The sequence below is a fragment of the Anabrus simplex genome, chromosome X, assembly GCF_040414725.1.
Source record: "Anabrus simplex isolate iqAnaSimp1 chromosome X, ASM4041472v1, whole genome shotgun sequence".
Taxonomy (NCBI): Eukaryota; Metazoa; Arthropoda; class Insecta; order Orthoptera; family Tettigoniidae; genus Anabrus; species Anabrus simplex.
The window spans coordinates 223,303,919-223,325,538 of record NC_090279.1 but is presented as its reverse complement, the minus strand read 5'-3'; the positions used below and the strand labels follow the sequence as shown (position 1 = coordinate 223,325,538).

General features: G+C 40.8%; 1 protein-coding gene across 1 annotated transcript in view; it reads right to left on the bottom strand.

Moving 5' to 3' along the window:
• Window positions 1–1,895: 1,895 nt before the first annotated feature.
• Window positions 1,896–21,620, bottom strand: part of LOC136886383 (1,5-anhydro-D-fructose reductase) — a 112,306-nt gene continuing 92,581 nt past the window's right edge. The window contains exons 6-7 of the mRNA XM_067159151.1: window positions 14,726–14,874; window positions 1,896–2,039 (exon numbers count right to left, since the gene is read on the bottom strand). Coding sequence (XP_067015252.1) covers window positions 2,009–2,039; window positions 14,726–14,874 — 180 coding nt within the window. The 3' untranslated portion in view covers window positions 1,896–2,008. The remainder of the gene's footprint in view (window positions 2,040–14,725; window positions 14,875–21,620) is intronic.

Genomic DNA, 21,620 nt, shown 5'->3' with positions numbered 1-21,620 from the left:
CAATGTAAAAGGAAATCATCCTGGTGGTGTTGCAAACAGCCACGCTCATGGGGGAGGAGGAAAATGATGTTGGTGAAATTATGCTTGAGGAAGTGAAAAGGATGGTAAATAAACTCCAGCAGGAATAGATGAAATTAGACCTGAAATGGTGAAGTATAGTGGGAAGGCAGGGATGAAATGGTTTCATAGAGTAGTAAAATTAGCATGGTGTGTTGGTAAGGTACCTTCAGATTGGACAAAAGCAGTAATTGCACCTATCTATAAGCAAGGGAACAGGAAGGATTGCAACAACTATCGGGTATCTCACTGATTAGTATACCAGGGAAAGTATTCACTGGCATCTTGGAAGGGAGGGTGCGATCAGTCGTTGAGAGAAAGTTGGATGAAAACCAGTGTGGTTTCAGACCACAGAGAGGCTGTCAGGATCAGATTTTCAGTATGCGCCAGGTAATTGAAAAATACTACGATAGGAATAGGCAGTTGTGTTTACGTTTCGTAGATCTAGAGAAAGCATATGACAGGGTACCGAGGGAAAAGATGTTCTCTGTATTGGGGGACTATGGAATTAAAGGTAGATTATTAAAATCAATCACAGGCATTTATGTTGACTATTGGGCTTCAGTGAGAATTGATGGTAGAATGAGTTCTTGGTTCAAGGTACTTACAGGGGTTAGACAAGGCTGTAATCTTTCACCTTTGCTGTTCGTAGTTTACATGGATCATCTGCTGAAAGGTATAAAATGGCAGGGAGGGATTCAGTTAGGTGGAAATGTAGTAAGCAGTTTGGCCTATGCTGACGACTTGGTCTTAATGGCAGACTGTGCCGAAAGCCTGCAGTCTAATATCTTGGAACTTGATAATAGGTGCAATGATTGTGGTATGAAAATTAGTCTCTCGCAGACTAAATGATGTCAGTAGGTAAGAAATTCAACAGAATTGAATGTCAGATTGGTGATACAAAGCTAAAACAGGTCGATAATTTCAAGTATTTAGGTTGTGTGTTCTCCCAGGATGGTAATATAGTAAGTGAGATTGAATCAAGGTGTAGTAAGAAGGAAGAAGGAAGTCAGCTCCCAGACGAAACTATCTTTACATCGGTCTGTTTTCAGACCAACTTTGCTTTACGGGAGTGAAAGCTGGGTGGACTCAGGATATCTTATTCATAAGTTAGAAGTAACAGACATGAAAGTAGCAAGAATGATTGCTGGTAAAAACAGGCGGGAACAATGGCAGGAGGGTACTCGGAATGAGGAGATAAAGGCTAATTTAGGAATGAACTCTATGAATGAAGCTGTACGCATAAACCGGCTTCGGTGGTGGGGTCATATGAGGCGAATGGAGGAGGATAGGTTACCTAGGAGAATAATGGACTCTGCTATGGAGGGTAAAAGAAGTAGAGGTAGACCAAGACGACGATGGCTAGGCTCGGTTTTTAACGATTTAAATATAAGAGGTATAGAACTAAATGAGGCCACAACACTAGTTGCAAATCGAGGATTGTGGCGACGTTTAGTAAATTCACAGAAGCTTGCAGACTGAACGCAGTGTTAATAAGCAGTAAGGGCCTCTGATGCTGTTGACGGCGATTTGTCTCTCGGACTGGGATGTTAAGCGTTGGATCAAACACCTTGGAGTAAGCTATGCGCAGACACTGGGTTTCACCCTCTCCCAGGCCTTTTTGGAGGCCATACAATATTGATCAATGAATCATTACATCAACAATTATTAGTATAAAAACAAACCCTATGACTTAGATGAGTTTTAGATTCTTGGTGACCAAAAATTATTTTAAATAAAGAGCATGAGAACAACAAGATTTAAATGGAAAAATCCACGAAGAACAAAAGACCAAGAATGGAGGAGGATAGGTTCATCACAGTGGGGTATGGCCCAGCTTAGTTTTACAAGTTTTATTTCATCTTTTACATAAGAAATACAAAGCAATATTATCATTACTACATAGCTAATGGTCAAGCAAGGTGATGGATATCCTGAGCAGCCACAGTCCTCAGAACGGGTAGTTGGGATGAGACTTCATTCTGAAACAGAAATAAAACTCTTGTCCAGGAAAGAGAAGGAAGAGTAGAAATGGATGGAAACAAAGACAAATATTATGACGTTACATCTTCTATTTTAGGAACAAGAGTCCTTTGCGTATGTTCTGGAGAAAGAGGTCAGGACACTGTAGATGTGCCAGCATGGCCTGCTGACCTGGACATGTTTTAAGGTCCACTTTGTATGTACAAACTATAAAGAGCATGAGAACAACAAGATTTAAATGGAAAAATCCACGAAGAACAAAAGACCAAGAATGGAGGAAGATAGGTTCATCACAGTGGGGTAGGGCCCAGCTTAGTTTTACAAGTTTTATTTCATCTTTCACATTAAGAATCTTCCCATAACCACCACAAATTGCATGGCAAACAGTGTGTCAAAGATACAATAACCCTAAGCTTATAGCAATGTCTGCTAAACCTTCCATCGCTAAGTAAAGCGTCATCGACAGATCTATGATCGCTTCTAAATCAAGTTTCAAGTAATATAAATGCACTTGAACTTATATTCCTTTGCATGAAACTCTCATATCACAGTTGATTCTGCAACAAATTGATGAGACCAGCAGAAAACAATGGGAGCTGTCGTCATCAAAATAAAAATTTGCGAGACTAGACAAATTATGTCGATTTTTAGAAGACATTAAATCAGATCAGACGTCCAAACCAGCTGTATCGTCCCATTTACGGCATGCTACTGACATCAAACACACTAAAATGTCTCTACTAGCAATAGTGATCGTGTTCATCCTCTTTACAAATGTTCAGATTTTTCTAGCAGCAATGTCCAACAACGAATGGACTTTGTCAAAGAGCATAGATTGTGTTCAAATTGTCTTAGGCCTGGACACTTCATTAGTAACAGTTCTTCAGGCTCCTATTATTCATGCGGCTTGAAACATCACACTCTACTTCATTGAGCCAATCAACCAGTCCCGCGAAGGCAACTTGAAGCCACGCCTGGAAAATGCTGATGTCAACCAGCAACAAACTGTTACAGCAACGTACTGATCGTTAAAGGCAAAACCTCAAATCCAGATATTACCTTACACTGCACTGGTTAAAGTACATGATGGATATGGAAGACTGCAAACTTGTAGAGCGCTCCTAGACTCATGTAGCCAATTACACATCATTACAAATGCCTGTGCAGAACGTCTCAGCTTAAGGAAGGTTCAAAACCGAATACCAATACAAGGTATAAGCAACGCTACTACCGAATCTCGGTCACAGCGCTACCGTTAATGTTCACTCCATGCACAACGATTACGAAGTAGAAATCAACTGTCCTGTGTTGCCAAGAATGGACAATTGACCATCTGGTTCAACACTTCTGGGAACTAGAAGACATCAATCAGCCGATCAGATCACAGGACGACCTGGAGTGTGAGAAAAATTTTACTGCCAACACCAGGCGAAATGCTGAGGGAGATTAATGGTACATCTCCAACTTTGCGAGGATTCAACAGAACTTGGTGACTCGCTCACAATGGCTAGGTCACACCTTCATCGTCTTGAGAGACTACTGAAGAGGAACACCCAACTCAAAAAAGACTACATGAACTTCTTAGAGGAATACGAAGCTTTGGGACATATGGAGGCTATAGACACGTCGCAACCTCATGAACACAGCTACTACATGCCCCATCACCCAGTTCTTAAAGAGGCAAGCTCTACTATGAAGACGAGGGTTGTATTTGACACTTCTGCCACCACTACAAGTGGAAAATCGCTCAACAACATCCTCTGAATTGAGCCGACTATCCAGCAAGATATCTGGTCCATCATTACAAGATTCCACACTCACGAAGTGTTTTTATAGCCGACATTCGCCAGATGTATCGACAAGTAAATGTTGACAATCGTGACTGCAACCTTCAGAGAATCGTATGGCACAGATCGCCGAAAGAACCTATAAGACATTAACAGCTGAAAACAGTCATGTACGGAACAGCTTCAGCACCCTTTCTCGGTATTAGGTGCCTTCAGCAGCTCGCTATTGAGGAGTCTAGCAGTATACCCAAGGCAGCAGAAATTCTCCAGAGAGATTTCTATGTGGACGACTGCATGTCTGGGAAAGAACCCTTTGAGGAAGCTCTACGAATGCAAGAACAACTCATTGACCTCCTTCAAAGGGGAGGTTTTCAACTTCGAAAGTGGTATTCCAATCATCCACGAGTACTCAAAGCTGTTCCTCCAGAATACAGAAGCCCAATTGCCCCTTCAACTCGATAATGGCAATAATGTCAAAACTTCAGGACTCTTGTGGCATACTGCCACTGATCAGCTACAGATTGTGAATGGCACTGGGTGTACTGACGTCAACGGAACTGTTACGAAAAGAAAGGTACTTGCAGTCATAGTGTCAATATACGATCCGTTAGGACTGATGGGTCCATTCATCATCTCCTGCAAATATTTCCTGTAGCAACTCTGGCAACTGCGCTTAGGTTGGGATGAGAAGCTACCGACAGAACTACTCCAGTTCTGGGAGCAATTGCAAAATCAGTTTCGTTTGTGGTATTTGAACCAAGTATTGGCAAGGACTAAATTATGATCAGTGCAGAATTCAACCAGCCGACTTCCTCTTTCGTTCCTTTGTCCCAATCCGAATTCTCCTACTGTATTACCTTCCTTCCTTCGCCTACCACTGCATTCCAGTCTCCCATCACAATTAGATTCTCGTCACGTATTACATACTGTATTAAATCTTCTATCTCTTCATATGTTCTTTCGATTTCCTCATCATCCGCTGAGCTAGTAGGCATTTAGACCTGCACTATTGTGGTGGGCACTGGTTTGGTGTCTATCTTGACAACAATAATTCTTTCACTATGCTGGTCATAGTAGCTTACCTTTTGCTCTATTTTCTTATTCATTACTAGCAAGATACCCGTGCTTCGCTACGGTATTATACGGAAATTTATAATTGAATGCTTATTGTTTTAGATATATAATCTGACGAAATTCACGATCTGACTCGTTTTCTGCGAGAATCCACCAAAATTCCCGATCTGACTGGTTTTCTATTATTTTACGGCACGTTTCCTCTCATTTTTCAATCTTCCTTTCCAGCAATCGATTTCGTACTTCCCGGGCTAGGCTCAGGTATTCCTCCCGGTCAGATGGGTCCGTAAATCTTTGCCATCTTTTCCTATAATCATTTTTAATATGGATAAAATCCTTCAGGAGATCCGGCGTGGTGTCACATTGGGTGCCTTGGAGGCACTGAACCCGCGGCCGCACTGCATTCTTAGTCATTACCCGTCCAGGAGCCGTTTCCAGCGCGGTCCGCACATTTGATGACGGTCCGGAATATTATTATTATTATTACTATTATGTATTGCTGGAATGGCTGATGACAGGGAAAGCCGGAGTATCCGGAGAAAAACCTGTCCCGCCACCGTTTTGTCCAGCACGAATGTCACATGGAGTGACCGGGATTTGAACCACGGAACCCAGCTGTGAGAGGCCGGCGCGCTGCCGCCTGAGCAACGGATGATCCTTATAAGTACATTAATAACAGTAAAATCAATTGGTCTCACCTCCTTCTACATCCCACCGCCGTTAAGTTTATTTACCGCCACCCCCCCCCCCCCCCAAATTAAAAGAATGCTTGTTTCTTTATGTTTAAGGGAGATTCCAAACACCAATGTTCACGTCTATTACCTTCAGTTTTGAGATATAAGTATCCCAATAAAAATAATTTACTTTCTGCACTTCATATCACAATACTCCCCCCCCCCCAAGTGAATTTTCCCGCAAAAAAATACTTGTTTCTTTAATAGTAAAGGATCTTCTTAAATACCAATGATCACGACTCTAACTTCTTCAGTTTTTGATTTATGTGTCCTCATGAAAGGAATTCAACTCCTTTACACTCCCGCCCTCCAAGATGGTTTCCCCACCAAAACGCGCTATTCTTTGTTTTTAAAGGAGATCCAAATACGAATTTTCACGTCTGTAACAACTTTAGTTTTTATTAGATGTATGTATTCTCCTACAGTTAAGCCAATTAATTTTTTAATTCTTCCCCCCCCCCCCTTCATTGCATTTTCCGAGAATACGTGTTTCTTTGCTTTTAAAGCAGATTGCAAATATCAAATATCACGTCTGTAACGTCTTCATTTTTGTGATATCAATAGCCTAATTAAAAGAATTCAACACCATTTTCAGTCACTTTTACCACCCCCCTCCACCCAAGTGGTATTTCCGAAAACTAAAAACACACGTTTCTTTATGTTTAATGGAGATAAAAAATACCTTAACTTCTGTAACATGTTAAGTTTTTTTTAGATATACTGTAAAAATTATAATTTTAAAATTTCACCCCTTTTGAGTTCCCCTTAAGTGGAGTTTCCAAAAACAAATCACCTCTGTTTATTTACATTTACAGGAGATTCCAAACACCCACTTTTTACGTCTGTAACGTTTTACGTTTCCAAGATATTCTGTAGATATAGTCTTTCAAAAAATTCACCCCAATTTGTCACTCCTGTTTAACCGCCATTAATTGGATTTCCCAAAACTAAGAATTACATGTTTCTTTATTTTTAAAGGAGATCCCATATACAAATTTTCAGTTCTGTAATATCTTTCGTTTCTGAGATATATGTATCCCCATTAAAGGCATTCAACCCATTTTTCACCCCTTTTACACCCCTCCTATTAGGATTTACAGGAAACAAAAAAATACGTGTTCCTTTATTTTTAGAGGAGATTCTAACTACCAATTTTTACATCTGTAAATTTTAAAGTTTTAAGATGTAGACGCACTCATTTTAAAAAATTCACCTCCCCCTTTTCACCCCCAATATTTGGATTTTCCAAAAACGAAAAAAATACGTGTTTCTTTACTTTTAAAGTAGATCCAAAATACCAATTTTCAGGTCTGTAAAATCTTCAGGTTCTGAAATATAAGTAGCCTCATTAAAGGCATTCAACCCATTTTTCACCCTTTTACACCCTTCCTATTGGGATTTTCCGAAAACAAAAAAATACATGTTTCTTTATTTTTAAAGGAGATTCTAAATACCAATTTTTACATCTATAAACTTTCAAAGTTTTGAGATATAGATACACTCATTTTAAAAAATCACCCCCTTTTCAACCCCCCAATCATTGGATTTTCCACAAACAAAAAAATGTGTTTCTTTATTTTTAAAGGAGATCCCAAACACCAATTTTCAGGTCTGTAATATCTTCAGCTTCTGAAATATAAGTAGCCTCATTAAAGGCATTCAAACCATTTTTCACTCCTCCTATTGCGATTTTCCGAAAACAAAAAAATACGTGTTTCTTTATTCTTAAAGCAGATTCTAAATACCAATTTTTACATCTATAACCTTTAAAAGTTTTGAGATATAGATACACTCATTTTAAAATATTACCACCCTTTTCACCCCCCCTTAATTGGGTTTTCCAGAAACAAAAAAATAAGTGCTCCTTTATTTTTAAAGGAGATCCCAAACACCAATTTTCAGGTCTGTAATATCTTCAGTTTCTGAGATATAAGTATCCTCATTAAAGGCATTCAACCCAGTTTCACCCCTTTTCACTCCTCCTATTGCGATTTTCCGAAAACAAAAAAATACGTGTTTCTTTATTTTTAATGAAGATTCTAAATACCAATTTTTACATCAGCAAACTTTAAAAGTTCCGAGATATAGATTCACTCATTTTAAAAATTCACCCCCTTTTCACCCTCCCATTAATTGATTTTTCAAAAACAAAAAAATACGTGTTTCTTTATTTTTAAAAGAGATCAAATGTACCAATTTTGAGGTCTGTAATATCTTCAGTTTCTGATATATAAGTACCGGTATCCTGATTAAAGGCATTCAACCCATTTTCACCCTTTTTCACCCCTCCTACTGGGATTTTCTGAAAACAAAAAAATACGTGTTTCCTTATTTTTAAAGAAGATTCTAAATACACAATTTTCACATCTATAAACGTTTAAAGTTTTGGGATATAGATACACTCATTTTAAAATTTCACTCCCCCCCCCCTTTTCACCCCCTTACCGAAGGAATATCCAAAAATCCTCTCTTAGCGAGCACCTACATCATAATGTGAATGTATACCCCAAAATTTCATTTCTTTATGTCCAGTAGTTTTGGCTCGGCGATGATGAATCAGTCAGTCAGTCAGTCAGTCAGGACAAGCTATTATATATATACAGATTAAACCAACTCCTGCATTTCCTCTGTTTGATTTTGTGTTGATAATTCGGTAGTCGCCTGACCAAAAATCCTGTTCTTCCTGCCAACGTACTTCACTTACACCAACTACATCTAACTTTAGTCTATCCATCTCCCTTTTCAGATTCTCTAATCTACCACAACGATTCAAACTTCTAACATTCCACACATCGACTCGCAGAATGTCAGTATCTATTTTCCTGTTGATCGCCCGCTCTCATGTAGTCCCCACCCGGAGATCCGAACGGGGGACTAGTTTACTTCCGGAACATTTTACCTAGGAGGAAGCCAGCATCAGTACATCATTCACACGGAGAGGGCTGCACGTCCTCGGAAGTTAGTTACGGCTGTAGTTTCCCGTTGCTTTCAGCCGTGTAGCAGTATCAACACAGCTAAGCCATGTTGAGTATTATTACAAGGCCGTATCAGTCAATCATCTAGACTGCCGCCCTTGCAACTTCCGAAAGGCTGCTACCCCCCTTTCGATGAACCATTCCTTAGTCTGGTCTCTCAACAGATACCCATCCAATATGGTTGCACCTGCGGCTCGACTATCTGCTTCATTGGGACATGCAAGCCTCCCCACCGCGGCAAGGTCACGTGGTTCGCAGGGGAGAGAAGTCATGTTATGCAAACATCCAAATATTCACTGTTAAATCCAAAATCTTCAAAATATGCATTATGCATGCATTTTCTCCTAAAAAGGCCAAAACATGCAAACATGCACGGAAAAAGAACGATTATTTGGAATTGTTAAGTCATAAAACGAACATTTGCAAAATTTGAGAAGTGTAACTAGCTTAATAGAAAACATGCATTTAAATGGAATTCTGGGCTCTACTCATCATACTCTGCTATTACGGACTGATGAGTCAAGTAGCAGTAGCTGTGGCGACAAGGAACTCCTATAGATCGCTCATCATGCTCACAGGGACCAATAACTGGAAAATCACAATTTAATATTCCTCCTATCTTTGGCAGAGAAAGAGTTATACGCCATGTACCGTGCATTTGTAGAATTTTATTTTTTCACTAAGAAAATGTTGAACCCAATCACACGTTTTTAAGTGTTGTGCTTAACAGGCCAAACCCGCATACAGGAAATTTTGATGCAGGGCTCACTTTGCCAAACCCATATATTTACGGGAAACGTGATTTGAATTCCTGCTGAATGGCCAATGAGCCTCAAGTGTACAGCTATGTTACATTTTGTTGCCGTAGTTATGAGAAGAAGCATTCAATATTTACAGTGGAACCTCGATTCTCCGTTTTTGGAGGGACCACAAAAAAAAAAAAAAAAAAAGTACAACACGGGAAAACAAAAAATCTACGAACGAATGAATGATCAACAATTTGGCTAAACATCACAAAAATGAAATATGTATACTTATAATCTTACAAACGCCCGTAAACCAAACCAAACTACAGCTCCAATGGGCCTTCCGCCTACCAAGCGACTGCCCTCGGTCCGAAGGCCTGCAGATTACGAGGTGACGCAGGGTCAGTGTGACGAATCCTCTCGGCCGTTGTTCCTGGCTCTCTACAACGGGGTCGTCATATCACTCTTAAATAGCTCCTCAATTAAAAGGTAATCGTAGAATGACTGAACTTGGAACCAGCCCTCATATCCAGCTAAAAATGCCTCACCCGGCCAGTAATCAAACCCGGGCCCTTCGGGTGAGAGGCAGGCAAGTTAGACCGCGGGGCTGCCTTCAAACGTTAATTACTGGTACGTGACGTAAAAAACTTGCAACTTTACATTCAGTTTTACTGGGGAAACTTTGTCAAATTCCTTCGAAAACTTCTTTTATTTCAGCTACTAACCTGTAATACCCATAACGCCAAGCCAAGCAACAATCGACCACAAGTAGTTTTTCATTTTCTAATCTAATAAAATAAAGCACATTAGATACAAAAGCGCCCAACATGATGGCGAAATCCTTTTTTTTTTTTTTTTTTTAATCATCCATTGTAATTCGGTCACTGGTATACTGTTCCTAGTCAGTTTATGGAAATCTAGTACCGCGTAAATTAAGTCTACATCGACTTTTAAAGGTTACCTTGAACTCGAGAATATGGTTTTGAATGTAATCAATCCTCAAGTTCTCGAATACGTTATATTCAATTCTGCCCGTCACTAATCACAATCAAATTAGAAAGAGAAAAAATATCATTAACACTTCCAAAATTATGATTATTCGCGACCTTGAGCACAGCTGGAAAGCACACTCACTGTATAAGTCGGTACGAGTGCGAAATGATACAAAGTTTTTAAATGTAACGCGCGCAAATAAAACGACTGCAGTTTTTATAAAATTTTAACACAAAACCGTGAAATTCCAAGTCTTATATTAGGACGAAAACAGTAATAGGTAAATCCCAAAACATCCCATGGCTTTATGTACCGGTATGTAAGGTGCAACATCTGTTCTGGTCTCGATAACATAATCGTATGCGATAATATTAAAATACTAAATATGTGTTACTTAACACATTCACGCCCATCATCTGAGTGGCTATTTAAAGGGCTGGCCCAGCTATTCCAGCTGTTAGTGGCAGAGCAAACAACAACGAATTCTTTTCACAATAAGTTCTAAACGGAACAAGCTATGGAAACAAAATTTTCCACATACCTCAATGAAGTCCTCTAGTACCTCTGTAGGGTGTGGTAGGTAATGTCACACTTTCCTGGGGGAATGGGAACACTAAACATTCCAAAAAATAGCGTGTTTCACTAATAATTTTATTTTTGAAGCACACTTTGCACCTTCTTCAGGGGAACTTGTCCATATTTGATGGTGGAAACTTTAAGAGAATATACTCTTTTATCTTCGCATCTAACCTAAATGATTGATCCTTGGCCGGTGCCCTTTTTGGCGGCAAAATTGCAGGACGTTGACTTGGAGCTAATGACGTAGATGAAGCTGAGATTTCGGAGAGAGGTGACTGTACTTGTATGTCGGGTTCACTTTTTACCCCGTTTGAGAATTGCCTGGTGTTCCTTTAGGTCTTTTGGTACACCCCTATTCGACCGTATTGTTTCACATACGGCAGTGTTCTGTTCCCGTAATTGTTTCACGGGTCAAACGCTATTTGTAATAATTGTCCATATAGACTGTATACCCCTGGCCAAGATAATTTTCAAGCAGCTGAAAAACTGTGCTTTGTAAATTCGCATCACTTGCATAATTTATATTGTCCCAACACGCCATGGTTATACTTCAGAATGCGACTATACACACGCTTGTGCTATCACAAACCAACTACGCAGCTAGTTGTGCGAGCGCTGGGCTACCTTCAGAAACAAAACAAAGAAAATGCATTGGGAGGGAAAATCGCTGTGGCCATGTGGTTTTCGGTGAGTAGAAACATTCATAAGGGTATTACTTTCATCTCTCTCGCACATATTTGTGACCAAAATAGATCCCACCTGCGTAGGAATGGCTCGAGTTCAAGGTTGCGCTTATCCGGGCTAACTTGGATGCGGTCCACAGCATGGTGACGCGCTATAGGCAATAACTCGGATACGGGCGTGAATGTGTTAAGTAGGAGCAGTTTTGATTCCTGCCTGAAAGCCCAGTGACTATACAGTGCCTGAGGGAAATGCCGAAAACCTGTTCGGCGATACACTCGAAAAAAGTAAAAAAATAAACACCTAACCCTGTACATCATGCAGACGTTTTGCAAGTACGAACATTTGACGAAACTCATTCCGTCTTCAAATAGAGCTACCGAAATGCGCTCTGTTTCCTTCCAATTGTTGTGGGCACACTCCGCTTTATGATTTCCGAGGATTCTCTAAACAACAGTATCCGAATACGATGCTAAAATGATCCCTAAGTTCTACGCCGATAGCTTTTCCATGACAGCACTTCCTCAAATGAGCACAATGACGGGACGTCAACATCAAGATTCGTAAGTATGCCGTAGCCGTCCTTTCGTAAGATACAGTTTCTTGAAAAACACGTGATCGAGGATTTAGCGTTGATGGGACTGACATTTCTGGACGGTTGATGCGGGAAATTGTTTCTTTGAGGAACGGATAATGCGGGATTTTTACAACGCAATTTAATTAGGATGCTCGCGGGACCACGTAATCTGAACGAATAATACGGGAAAACTTAGTTTCCGGGAACGTATAATCGAGGTTCTACTGTACTTGTTTATCAAGTATTATATATTCTTCCTGTTCTGGTTCCAAGGTGGCGTGTGAAGGTAAACATTCATCTCTTGCCAACGAAGAAACTTAACCTTTTCTCGTGAAGAGCAATTCTGAAGAGGAATTTCTTGAACATGAATATGTGTTCAGTGATATTCGTCAACAGGAAAACATGTCATGTAGTGGAAGTGAGGTCTGATGAGGAAAAAGTGCCACCTCCTACCAAGAAGTGGAAGACATCAGGCAAAGTAAATAAAGGCTCTATTTTCGTGGTTGTCAGATATGTTCTTTCCCATCATTCATGATTTTTATGATGATAAAGTAAACTCGTGTCCTCATCCCGAGGTGGTGCAGCTGTTTTCAGGCACACCCCCATTGTAGGTGAGTTGCATGTACCATTTCAACCACATACCAGCCCTCCTGCCATTCTTAAATTTCTGGCAGTACAGGGAATCGAACCCGGGCCCCCGAGGACGGCATCTAATAACACTAACCGTTACGCTACGGAGGCAGACATGATGATGATGATGATGATGATGATGATGATGATGATGGTGGTGTGTGGCCCCCGAAGAGGCCGAGTGCAGGTCTTTCGAGTTGACGCCGTATAGGCGACCTGTGCGTCTGCGAGAATGGGGCCCTACTTGTGATGAATTCTAAAGCTTAAGTGCTGAAGACGGCACACACACCCAGTCCCCGAGCCATTGGCATTAACCAATGAAGGTTAAAATCCCTGACCCGGCTGGGAATCGAACCCAGGACCCTCTGGACCAAAGGTCAGCACGCTAACCATTTAGTCATGGAGCCGGACATTTTGATGATGATGGTTGTGGAATAAATCATGAAACTCTTCATGATCATTCTTTCATTAAAGCTTCAGATATCAAATTCCCAAACTGATACAGATTTCAAAACCCATAGGGAACTGGAAATATTTGTCCTGAATTGTAAAGAGCTTTTCAGCTAACTCATTCTTGGTTACCAGCATTTCATCCCAGTGTGCCAATTCGGGCTTATCAGTTGGCAACTAGCACACCTGCAAAGACACAGGCAAAGATTCGAGGTAGTCTGTGCAGTAACCTTCCTTAAACGCTGGCAACCAACAATGAGTTGGCTACAAAATTTATACTTTTCAATAACTTGATCATAAGTAGTTCCTCTTGAAGTACTTATCAACTAATTTCTGCCACCGGGCGAGTTGGCCGTGCGCGTAGAGGCGTGCGGCTGTGAGCTTGCATCCGGGAGATAGTAGGTTCGAATGCCACTATCGGCAGCCCTGAAGATGGTTTTCCGTGGTTTCCCATTTTCACACCAGGCAAATGCTGGGGCTGTACCTTAATTAAGGCCACGGCCGCTTCCTTCCAACTCCTAGGCCTTTCCTATCCCATCGTCGCCGTAAGACCTATCTGTGTCGGTGCGACGTAAAGCCCCTAGCAAAAAAAAAAAAAATTTCTGCCATTATTTCACAAGTCGTTACTTTAGACAAGCCTCATGAAATTGATAAAGAGACTGAGTGGTTTAGTTGCTAGCTTCCCATCCACAAGGCTGAGGTTCGAATCCCGACTAATCCTGGGTTCACATGGCGACAGGACGAGCATCCAGCCTAACCCCTGGCCAAAACAAAAATTACCCCAGATATAACTGGAATAAGTAACTGATAACCTGCTCTAACATATCGTAAATAGTTGTGCTGTCAACCTATTGCAAATGTAACCCATCTCTTTGACAAAACAGACTCGTGACAAACCAATTTAAACCCAAATTACACACACGCATATGTTTTAAGCATGCCTCAGACCTATGGGGGTGACCGAGTCCTGCAACATTTGATAAGCTATCAGCTATCAACTGGAAACAACTGGCGAGCAAATTTAAATACAATATTCATGCAACCGTTGCTGGATGAACACAAGGCGGTGGGGGCAATGTTATGGTCTTGGAAATGTTCTCGTCATAATCTCTAGGTCCTATTGCCCATATGGAAGGCACATGAATCCATCCTCAGCAATCAGATCCATCTGTACATGATAAATATCTTTCATCAGGATGAGATCTTCCACCACAATTATGTGCCTTGCCACGTGACAAGAAGTGTCCGCACATGGCTGGAAGAGCACGATGAAGACGTCAACATTCTTCCCTGGCCCCCAAACAGCCCCGCCCTGTATCAAATTGAACCGCCACACATCCTTCAACAGTTGTGGGGCGCACAGGCTCCAGATACCCTTGAAGACCTATCAGCATCTGAGTCGCTATCTGTGCTCCGAAAGATGGTTACAATGGTCATAATAATGTGCATATGTACTCACTCTGAAAACGGACAAGTCCTGGTGTTGTTGTCCAAGGAGTCCATGAATGCCATCTCGTCATCACTCAGAGAGAAATCAAACACCTGGATATTTTCTTCAATGCGGGACTTGTTGGCTGACTTGGGGATGGCCAATGTTCCAATCTGTATCTGTAACAGAAACAAGACGGGCTCTCTAACCACAACATATAGCCACTGCTTTATCAAGGAACCCGTCAGTGCACTGACATATAGCTACATCTTCAAATTTACAATCTCCGACCTTACGTCATGAAATGAAAGTTTCCTTGAACTTATTTTTTTCATGATTTTATGATTTCCTCAAAAATACACTAGGATTTTGAAGTCCCATGGTAAGGAATGATCTTATTGGTTGCCTACTGGTGAGCAGAATGATTACATTACACACATTCCTATTGGTGATTGTAGAGAACTAAAATAGATACAGACTTTAAAAAAAAAAATTTGTAAATTTAAATGTATAGAACTATGGCAATAATCGATATATCGGCGGCCTAGTGAGCATGAGAATTGTAGAGCATAGTATTTGTTTGGCAAGTCAAAGCAGCAAGTTGCAGCAAGGAATGAAGGTTAAACAAAGCAGCTGGCATTCTGTTTATTGATGTAGTGAGTTACACTGTTTTGGTAACTTTTCTGAGTTGTAAAGCATTGTGTGACATGTGGTTATGGAAAATGGAACACCTTTTCACTGGATGAGAAAATTAATTTTTTTAACAAGTTGATGCCCACGTGGGAACACAAGTGAACTTGGCTCAATCTGCATATTTCTACATTCCACACAATCGTGAAGAAACAAGTGGAAATCAAAAAGTTTTGTCTGTTGCGGCCCTCCCTTCTCAAAAGATTGCAAATCCATAAAGAGGAGTCGGAGTCTCATCTGAAGGAAAAGGTGCTACATATCGCTGCGGATCTACACCATCAGGGCATTAATCGACCTAATCTTGTTTACAAGAGTGTGTGCTACGGTGAGCACGTCATTGTCTTCATCCAATCATGTGTTTCTCCTCATCACTGCTCAGGGGACAGCGAACAACTTGTTTGCTTGGGTTTGATCAACCTCCAGAGATTTGGATCAAACTGAATCAGATAGGGCAAATCTGCTGTACAAATAGAAAAGAAGACTTTCGATATATTTTGACTGCGGCATGGAGAAGGCGGCGACTTGACTAAGCCTGCAGACAAACTTGATCCTGTTATTTTGATGTGTTATATGGTTTATATTTCATTTTCATTATTCCTGCATTATTTATATGATTACTATTGGATAATTTAATAGTGTCCGGCTCCATGGCTAAATGGTTAGCGTGCTGGCCTTTGGTCACAGGGGTCCCGGGTTCGATTCTCGGCAGGGTCGGGAATTTTAACAATAATAGATTAATTTCGCTGACACGGGTGCTGGGTGTATGTGTCGTCTTCATCATCATTTCATCGTCATCATGACGCGCAGGTTGCTTACAGGCATCAAATCAAAAGACCTGCATCTGGTGAGCCGAGCTTGTCCTCGGACACTCCCGGCACTAAAAGCCATTTCATTGTTTGTTAATGATATCCGTTGCAGAGGACTGTAGAGCGACATTTTAAGTGTTATTTACGTTTTTAGTATTTTGTTTACAAGTACGGCAACCATATGCTGCGTTACTACGTGTGACCAAGTGCTAAAAGGTTATCTTATTGATATATAGTCAGCGCTATTCTGTGTTACGGATTCATTTTCACGGTCGGTTTGTAGTTTATATTTTTTAAGGTTCTTTATTCCGCTTTACGAGGTCTACGATAAATTGTGGTACCATCTTTCACTTTGTGTTTATGATATTTGTTTATATGATTGCTACGGAGTGATAACAAGATATTATTTCACGCTCTTTTATGTAAAGCTTTCCCAAGAGAATTTTTGATCAGTTTTTGGCGTTCATTTGTTGTTATTAAATTAAAAGTCAAAGCATTTTTTGGGTCTTTTTTCTAATCTGCGACTTTACAGAGAAGTGTTGACAGCATTGTCTGCGTGCCCGGTGGTTGTCGACGTATAGTGTTATATTAATCTCAGTTTAATCGTACAGACTTGGTAGTTAATAAATTGTAAGAGCATAAGCTGATAAGGAAAGTCAAATTAACAAACGCAAAGCTTGTTAACAACACCGTATTACATTTTATGACATGGAGACGGGATTCGTGAAAGCCAGTAATGGAGCAGCAGATTCTTCGAGTGTTGTATATCATGTTGCAAGCTCCCAAAATAATTTAAGTTCGAATGGAAAACCACGATTACCCTGTCCCCACTGCAGCAAACACTACATAAACCTTAATACGCACATAAGTCGATCTCATCCTGATATCCATCGTAAAATAATAGTATAGAGACAGCCTACCATAAACCACTCTGCCGCTTCACAAGGTGATGAAACGCACAATAACGAAGAATTTCGCTCTCAAAATGAGAGTAGAAAACCGGTGGGACCAATAGACGAATATAAAAAGAGCTTGAACCCGTGGAAATGTAAGTTTTCTTAAGAAATGAGCACAGATCAATTCGACAAGACTGTCGACGAATTCGCTTTTTGTCTTGGCCGAAGTCATAGATGCTCTACCAGGTCCTAAACACCCGGCAAAAATACTATGAGGCAAGAAAAATGAAGAGAGATGCAAAGTTACAGAGAACTTACAAGCAGCACTCAAATCCGCAGAGGGCAACAAATAGAGATAAAGAAAAGAGACGTAATAAGTACCAATATCAACAAACGCAGTATTTCTATTACAACCAGCAAAGAAAAGCCATCAGAAACGCTCTGAACGACCAAACGACTCACTGTACGGGTGATATCGAGGATACTGAGAATCATTCTTCATCTATTTTTGCCACATCTAACAACTGTGAACGCGAACATTACTACGACCTGCTGTACAAGACGAAACCTTCAATGTAACGGTGCACAAAGACGAGGTAATCCTCGTGATGAAACGAATGGCTGAGGACACGTCGGCAGGACCCGACAGAGTTCTAGTCAGAACCATCAAAGATGATATGGCATCAACTAGCATAGCTAAAATTGCTACGAGAATGTCCGACAGGGCATGTTCCATTACTGTTCACAAAGGCGCGCACCATTCTGTTACCTAAAAATGGAGATCCGACAGAACTGTCAGAATGGAGGCCAATCACTATATGTTCAGACCTTCATCGTGTCATCGAGAAAGTCTTTGACGCAAGATTAAGGAGTTACAACCAATTTAACGAACATCAAAGAGGATTCATCAAATCACCTGGCACCATCATAAACACCGCTTTACTCAGATCTGTATTAAACTCAGCAAAACACAACACACAAGATGCTACCCTGGTCTTCCTAGGCATAAGCAAGGCTTTCGACAACGTGGGCCATTTACACTTAATGAAAACGTTAGCTACGTCAACTGCGCCAAGCAAGCTGAGCAATATAATTTGCAAGCTTCAGGAGAATACTACAACAAAGATCCAGGCCAATTTCAAGAAAATGAATCCCATTAAATTACGCCGTGGCGTAATGTAAGGATCCCCATTGTCGCCAGTTTTATACAATCTCACAACAGATCACATTTTTCGAGAAATTGGTGAAAAAGAACTATGTGACATGCATGGTTATTCCCTTGTCAACGGACTGCAACTTTTAACAATATTAGGCTTCGCAGATACGGTTATTGCAGGAATAAACCGAGACTCTGCAGTAGAACTGACGAAACTAGCTTTACAAAGGTTTCGTGAACTTGGTCTAACAATAAACCCTGAAAAACCTAAAGTTATTAATATCAGTAGAGGAGAAATACACGAAGGGCTCATTACAGTTGAAGAAGGTATGGAGATTAAATGTATTTCGTGGAACGAATGTGTCAAATACTTAGAGATAAATTATGCAGATACTATGTTATTTGATTCCAAGAAAATGACACTCCTTCAGCACAAACTCACCTCATTATCATCCTGTCCCTGGCTTCATCCGGATCAGAAATGTTCAATTCTAAATTGTACAGTTTTCCCTACGTTGACTTATGTGCCGAACCAAGCCTGCCTTGGTGGTGTACTTCCTTTATTCCTACTTCTCCTTGACTGACGTTGTCGCCATTAGCGATAACATTACCCGAATGTGACGTGAAACTTATAATTTCTCATTGAAAATGGCGCTCTAGCCATCTGTGTTTATACACAGTCTCTTTGACACAGTCTGTCTCTCGCTCTCCGAGTGTTAAGTTGGTCTGCTCGCGATGCCAACAATGGTCGGATCGAACGTGATAAGCAGACTGGAATTTAATATGTGCTTCTTGATCTGCGAATTGCTATTATCGTGGATTTATTTGTTTCAAGGCTCGGTTCTCTGCTTGAAGTTATTTTGATTGAGATATATTTCATGACTCCTGATTGCTGCTTCCAGGTATTCATTCATTTTATTTCATTTACATGCCAGTTACAAAAACTGTTCTGTGTGATTGTATTTCGGTAGTCTTTTATCACCTGTCTTTGCAGGCTCTTAATTACTTCATTTTATGTGTGTGTTTTAATTTTTCCTTTCTTTGTGTGCACACGCGTGGGAACGGAGAGCGGTATTTACCTATCTGTTTGTTTGGGCCTGTGTGTGTTTGTGGGTTTTGAGACCATGCATTTTTGTTTACTCATCATTTGAAATCATGGCTGAGCATTGGTGTATTGTGTGATTTGACGCTACGGGGTTTAATCCATGTTTGTCCACGTGAGGCAATTTGGATGCCCCGTGTAGCGGGTCGAAGAGTGTTATGATTGCTACGATTATATTTGGATCAGCCTTGCCTATATTTCGCAGCGGTCCAGCAATGCATCTGCGGTGTTCGAACCATGCTCGTGAGCCCATGATATCTTTTGCTATCCTGTGCGATAGTATACGTCGCGTGCCTTTACACTCCAGCCTGATCTGGGTCGATTTTATATTGGGTCTCTCTTCTTGTTCATACGTGTGTGTGTGTGTGTATGTGTGCGCGCGTGCCTGTGCTGTCTGCTTGTGTACGGTCTATAGTACTCTCCGTATCTCGTAATTTTAATTTTTCTTTATTTCATTTTATTTTTCGTTTTAGTTGGCCGGTTTGGGCCATGTGTAGTATGCTATTTTATATTTCTAGGCCGTTATTTGGTCCATTGTCGGCGATTAGTTTTTGTTTTTGTAACTCTGGCAACATCTTCTTCTCCTTCACTTCTGCTCCTTTTTGGGAGGCTGTGCTTTGCTTTGTTGGAACGCGCTAGCATGGAATGGACGCTCGCTTGGAGCGCGGATGCAAACTGTTGATATCTGCGCGGCCCGTATTACCGCGACTGTATCATTGCTTTAGTGGTTCCATTTTCTGATTCCTTCGATAATGTGTTTCACGTCACATTATTTTTCTCAAACGAATTTGTAAATTCTATGTTGTCATACGTAAGTGTGTAGTGCGATCGTGTGTGCTGGCGGCCTGTTACACGAATCTTACTATGTCACTGAACGGGATACTACTTGATGTTTCAATTTTCTACAATTATGTAAGTAACTTTTAATGCAGCCTCACATTTCTGTTTTCATTCTTATATTATGTGTGTTTATAATAAACCCCAGTTTCCTTGATCCATTCTTTTATTCATGGGGGTTACGGGTTCATGCCTTTCTGTCCTTTCGCTTCCCTTTGTCTACGCACGGATCCAGCTCCGAGCTGTTTTAGCTCGTTCCAGTCCATCCACAGCAATTTGCGAAGAGAGGTAAGCGAGGTAAGTATCTGCGCATATATGTCGAGTACTGTGTTGATGTGTAACGGTAGCAGGGTATGGGGGTGGTGCACTTACCAGTTCCTCTGCGTTCCTGCAGGTAAAATACCACGGCGATTTTTGTAAGATGCTGATAAACGTGTTAAGATTACACTAAAGGAGATCTTATCCCTTCCTACTGACACTCCGGATTCTATGATTTTCTCAGATAAACAGTGCAAAGGGTTAGGTGTTTTTAGGGCAAGCTGGAAAGCCTTGATTCAGAATATAAACTGCTGCAACATTCTGGAACGGAAGGGGAAGCAAAATATTGAAGCCACTAGAAACCTAGATGAAAAAATTAACAGATGCTTAACTGAGTTAAACGTAAATGGTAAAACTGAGGATATGAAGAACAGGCACGGAGAGTATGACACCAAGAAACTCAGAAATAAATTACGAGAAACTGAATTTGAGAAATGGGGCCAGTTGAGAAGTAAAGGTCAGGGAGTGTGTCTGTACAAGGAGTTCCCTCCTGCAAACCGCTGGGTTAGAAACCACGATGGCCTTTCTAGCACGGAGTGGAGAGATGCACTGAAAATGGCATGCATCCGAGTGGAGGAAGATTTTGAAAATATCGAGCTCGATAGCTGCAGTCGGTTAAGTGCGGCCAGTATCCAGTATTCGGGAGATAGTAGGTTCGAACCCCACTATCGGCAGCCTTGAAGATGGTTTTCCGTGGTTTCCCATTTTCACACCAGGCAAATGTTGGGGCTGTACCTTAATTAAGGCCACGGCCGCTTCCTTCCCACTCCTAGCACTTTCCTGTCCCATCATCGCCATAAGACCTATCCGTGTCAGAGCGACGTAAAGCAACTAGCAAAAAAAATTGAAAATAAAAATACTTGGATGACATTTGAATAACAAGTGGTTTTAATGACCGACAGAAAATCACTGAAATGCAACTGTAAAATGACTTGTGATATTTTGAGCATTTGTATGTAAACAGATCAGATTATCAGGTATTTGCTATGAGTACATCACTTTAGTAACAAGAAACTTTTAAGGACTTTCAGACAGTTCAGAGTGTAAAAAATAGATTAAAAAAGGTTGGTGCTAGAGCTTAAAAATGTTAATCATTGTATTTATTTGGTGAAAAATCGTC